At 39.0% G+C, this 5,000-nt stretch overlaps 1 protein-coding gene across 1 annotated transcript in view; it reads right to left on the bottom strand.

The window, feature by feature from the left end:
• LOC143018423 (uncharacterized) overlaps nucleotides 1-5,000 on the bottom strand; it is a 32,250-nt gene that overhangs the window by 17,275 nt on the left and 9,975 nt on the right. The window contains exon 2 of the mRNA XM_076173782.1: nucleotides 4,860-5,000. This exon is cut by the window's right edge and continues 83 nt beyond it. Within this exon, the coding sequence (XP_076029897.1) occupies nucleotides 4,860-5,000 (141 nt within the window). The remainder of the gene's footprint in view (nucleotides 1-4,859) is intronic.

Raw genomic sequence — 5,000 nt, 5'->3', positions numbered from 1 at the left:
TCGAGGTGACTATGTTGTAGAATTCGAGTAATTTAGTCACGCAAGAACGTTTCCGTCTGAATCCATGCTGACTATCATTTATCACACAGTTACTTTCAAAATGATGTTCGGTGGTTTCTCTGATGATATTTTCCATAATTTTTCCTGCGATTGTAATGGCATGAGAAATTTCAAACTGATGTTAAAGTATTTTATTTTCTTCCGTTTCGGCCAGATGCTCTCTTCAGAAAGACAGAGACTGACACACAAGCCTCCTTATCTATACTTCAGGGCACTCACCTCTCTGGTCGCCTCGGAATCTCGCACTCTGATTGGTCTACGTCATGATCTCGGTTTGTTCGTCTCGTCCCGCTAGTCTGTTTCATTATCGCTGCGTTCATATATATGAACGACTAACGAGGTGCATGTTCTATGGTGCTTGAAATTGCCTTTATAATTGTGTCTACGCTTTTTTAACCCCTATGATGATTTACAGTACGCTTGTGCATTTCCATTAGATGGTATATCACAGACTACACTAATTTCGTCTTATTTCGTATTCTTTGTCCAATGAAATATCTAATTTTACTCCCTGAGTCATAACTTATTTTCTCTCTGGCTTTCTGTGTGACAGTCTGTGTCTTTCTCTCTGAAGAGGGCATCTGGCCGAAACGTAGAGGAATGAAGTATTTCTGCATCATTTGGAATGTTCCTGCGACCTGACACTCATATGTTGTGTTCTATCTCCTTAGTTGTTTAATGTATCTATGGATGGGGTAGTACGGGAGGTAAAAGCAATTGTGATGATCAAAGCATTGGAGATGGTCTGTGATGGTGAATGGAAATTGTTATTTGCTGATGACATTGCCCATGTGACTTGGTCAGAGGCGGGTCTAATACATTTGGCAACGGAGTTTGCGAAGATACGTGATAGAAGAAAGTTGAAAGTAGTTGAGGGTAACAGTTAGGTAACGAGATGTACAAAATTTGAGAGTGACAATGAGTTGGATGCAAATCTTAAAGGAGAGAGGCTACAGGAGGTGGATAGTTTTTAAGTGTTTAGGGTCACATGTAGCCGGGAATGGAGGAGTAAGGGTGGAGGTAAATTGTAGAGTGAAGAAAGCAAGTAAATGGCTTGGGAAAATGAAATTTTTCCTGAGAAATAGGTACCTAGGTATGTGAGCAAAGAGGAGACTATATAAAGGAGTGATTGTACCTACGACATTGTATCGTGCAGACTTGGTATCTAAGAGAAGTAGAAAGGAGGAACCTAAATGTGTACAAGATAATAATGTGTTTGAGAAGTATGGTGCGGGGGTTCGAGGATGGGTAGAGTGATAAATAAGTAAGTGAGACGGAGACTGGGGCGGAAAAAGAGTAAGCAGATAGGGTTCATCAAAGAATACTGGGATGGTTTCGGCATGTGGAAAAATTGAATGAGGAATGACGAGGAAAAAATGTGGAATGCTGAAGTGGATGGAGTAAACTTGAGGGGAAGACTAAGAATGAGATGTACGAATGGGAGTGAAGGGAGCATTGGGTAAAAGGGGAATGTCTGTTGAGCAGGAAAAGTAGAAATGAAAAGGTAGTTGTGAATGGAGAACGGGCGTAAATGGACAATAAACTGACGTGGCCCGAAAGGATTTCTCCTTATCTTCTCTATTTACGCTCGGGAGAACGACGAGGCAGGGTCGCCATGTAGATGAGGCTGTTCGGGTAAACCAGCTTAGGCTGTCGAGCTCTGCTATGGATGTGCTGTGTCATGCTGAATTGCTTCTCAACCTGGCAGTGAACGCGAGACAGGGATGGCTCTTCATCCACAAGGAGCTAAGATGAGAGGGCGTTGGATGAGTGGGGAGTGGGTGAATGCCTTGGCTAGCTACCTTTCTTTGAAGCGCGTGGAGGGAGACAGGGATAGACATGCATCTATGAGGTGCTGAGACGAGAATGACGCTAAATGAGTTTAATATGTATCTAGTGTAGTGATTTTCAACCAGGGATAAATATACCCCTTGGGTGTAAAAAAGTATATGGCAAGGGGTAAATAATTGATGTACCTGATAGCTGAATAATAATTCATTTAATTTTGTTTTTGTAAAATTGTATGTGTATAGGAGAGGGAATGCTAAGTATGTATTTGTGTGTGTGTGTATGTGTGTGTGTGTGTGTGTGTGTGTGTGTGTGTGTGTGTGTGTGTGTGTGTGTGTGTGTGTGTGTGTGTGTGTGTGTGTGTGTGTGTGTGTGTGTGTGTGTGTGTGTGTGTGTGTGTGTGTGTGTGTGTGTGTGTGTGTGTGTGTGTGTGTGTGTGTGTGTGTGCACGCCGAGGGAGAAAGGGAGGAGGGGGGAGGAAGGGAGAGTTTAGTTGCAAGTTTAGTTACAATAAAAACAAAGGCCAGAAACTGATTAAAACAAAAGCCAGAAACCGATTGAAAGTCGATGATGACATGAGAGTAGCATTGTCATCAACAGCTCCTCGAATAAACAGATTGACGCAATGAATCTGCAGTTTTCTCACTGACAATGTTTCTCGTATTTGTTTGATTTTATTTTTGTGATAAAGATAGACCACATTCATTATTTTCTTTAGAAAATATTTCATTGTCTTCTTTTTTTATGATATGAGTGTATACTCCTATTTTTGTGCATAACCTGAATAATAAATTTATTGTTATTTTTCTGACCTTGTTTTTTGTCCCTTTAAGATGTCTATGAATTTTGTATGGAAGGGGTGAATGGTGGAGGAAAAGTTGAGAATCCCTGATCTAGTGGATGTGTGCTGTGACTCAGTCATCAACCCACTCCCGCTCTCCGACCTTATAAAGGTAGAAGGATTTTGTGTGTTTGTGTATATGTATGTATGTATGTATGTATGTATGTATGTATGTATGTAGGGTATGCATGTATGTATGTGTGTGTGTATGTATGTATGTACGTAGGGTATGTATGTATGTATATTACAAAGGATTACAAAGGCGGAGCATGCCGACAGGAGACCTTTTGATCCATATCTAGGTCGGATGCGAAAAAAAAATCATATCAATAATAAAATAATAAATAAAAACTATGATAATGGAAATAACAAATAATATACATAAATAAATGCATAGGTATAGTTAAATAATAAACAAACAGGTAAATAGTAAATAATAATAAATTGACATATAACTAATAATAAATGAAGATCAGACAGACAAATGATAACAAAACAAAAACAAATAATATAAGATAAATCATAATCATTACAGCATCTTACTTAGGTATTTATCTAAATGATTCTTAAAGCTTCGAACTGAACTACATTGCACTACCTGTGCAGGAAGTTTATTCCATTCATTAACTACACGGTTGGCAAAGTTGTTTCTACCTACTTCCAAATTGAATCTATTTCCGGACAGTTTGAGACCATTGTTTCTTGTCTGATTCTCATTCAATGTAAAAATTTTGTCACTTTTGATGTTGTCAATTCCCTTTAGAATTTTAAAGACCTGTATCAAGTCACCTCTGAGTCTACGCTTTTTTAGGGAAAACAGATTCATATGTTTTAGTCGATTTTCGTATGATTTATTTTTGATATTTGGAATCAGTTTTGTGGCTCGCCGTTGTACTTTTTCCAGTCTGTCAATGTCTTTAATGAGATTCGGTGACCATACGGAAACAGCATATTCCAAATGTGGACGAACTAACGATTTATATAGCTTGTTAATGAGTGATGGACTTTTGAAATCAAAAGATCGCGCAATCAGTCCTAGAATCTTATTTGCTTTCTCAGAGGCTGAAATACACTGCTTGGATGATTTGAGGTCGTTACTGATAATTACGCCGAGATCTTTTTCACTATCCACTTTTGTTAACGAATTTCCAAATAACTTGTAATCGTACTTACTGTTATTTTTACCTATGTGCATTACCTTGCATTTACTTGTGTTAAATTTCATTAGCCACTTTTCAGACCATTGCTGTAATTGATCTAAATCTTCTTGAATATCTAATTGGTTTGAGTGATCATTTGCCACTCCGCACAGTTTTGTATCATCAGCAAATTTGGAAACAGTAGATTTTAGTCCATGGTCTATATCATTTATATATACTATGAATAGAAGTGGCCCAAGAACGGAACCCTGAGGAACTCCACTTGCAACACTTTTCCATCCAGAAGTTTTTCCATTTAAAACAACTCTCTGTTTTCGACCATTCAACCAATTACTAGTCCAACCTAATAGGCTACCACTTATTCCATGCAAAGCTAATTTAGTAAGTAGTCTTTCGTGTGGGACGGTATCAAAAGCTTTTGCAAAGTCTAGATATACTAAATCTATATTGTTTCTTTTGTCATAATTCGAGATAACTGTGTTGTAGAATTCGAGTAAGTTAGTCACGCAAGAACGTTTCCGTCTGAAACCATGCTGGCTATCATTTATCAAACGGTTACTTTCTAAATGATGTTCGATAGCATCTCTGATGATAGTTTCCATTATTTTTCCTACGATTGAAGTCAAACTTATAGGCCTATAGTTATTTGGTTTCTTTTTGTCACCTTTTTTGAATATGGGAGTAACGTTAGCTAGCTTCCATTCTCTTGGGACATCTCCGGATATGATGGATTTCTTGAAAATAATTTCTAATGGAACAACAATCTCATTTTTCATTTCCTTTAAGATTCTTGGATGCCAACCGTCAGGCCCTGGTGTTTTATTAACTTTGAGTTTGTCTATACACCTTTTAATTTTTTCTTTTGAACGTACATGTGTATGCATATATCGAGGCCAAGTTTCCTCGGAAGATATCTTGGTTCTCCGTGCTCTCCATCACTCCATCTACACTGATCCCTCTTTCCTCTGCCGTCTTCACTCGTTTACCCTATGAATCCGGATGGCACTTACTTTCCCCTCACGATCGGGACGTTCCGATACTCAGTCCTCTCGATCCAGAGTGTGTGAGGCTTGCAGTAGTCGTCCCCTGCCACCCCCGGCGCCAGCGCCGCCAGCGCCGCCGTCATGACCGCCACCACCAACACTGCGTGG

The sequence above is a fragment of the Oratosquilla oratoria genome, chromosome 34 (genome assembly GCF_046742065.1).
Source record: "Oratosquilla oratoria isolate Oo_2021 chromosome 34, ASM4674206v1, whole genome shotgun sequence".
Taxonomy (NCBI): domain Eukaryota; kingdom Metazoa; phylum Arthropoda; class Malacostraca; order Stomatopoda; family Squillidae; genus Oratosquilla; species Oratosquilla oratoria.
Note: the sequence above shows the minus strand (reverse complement) of the source record. Positions and strands in the feature narration are given on the sequence as shown.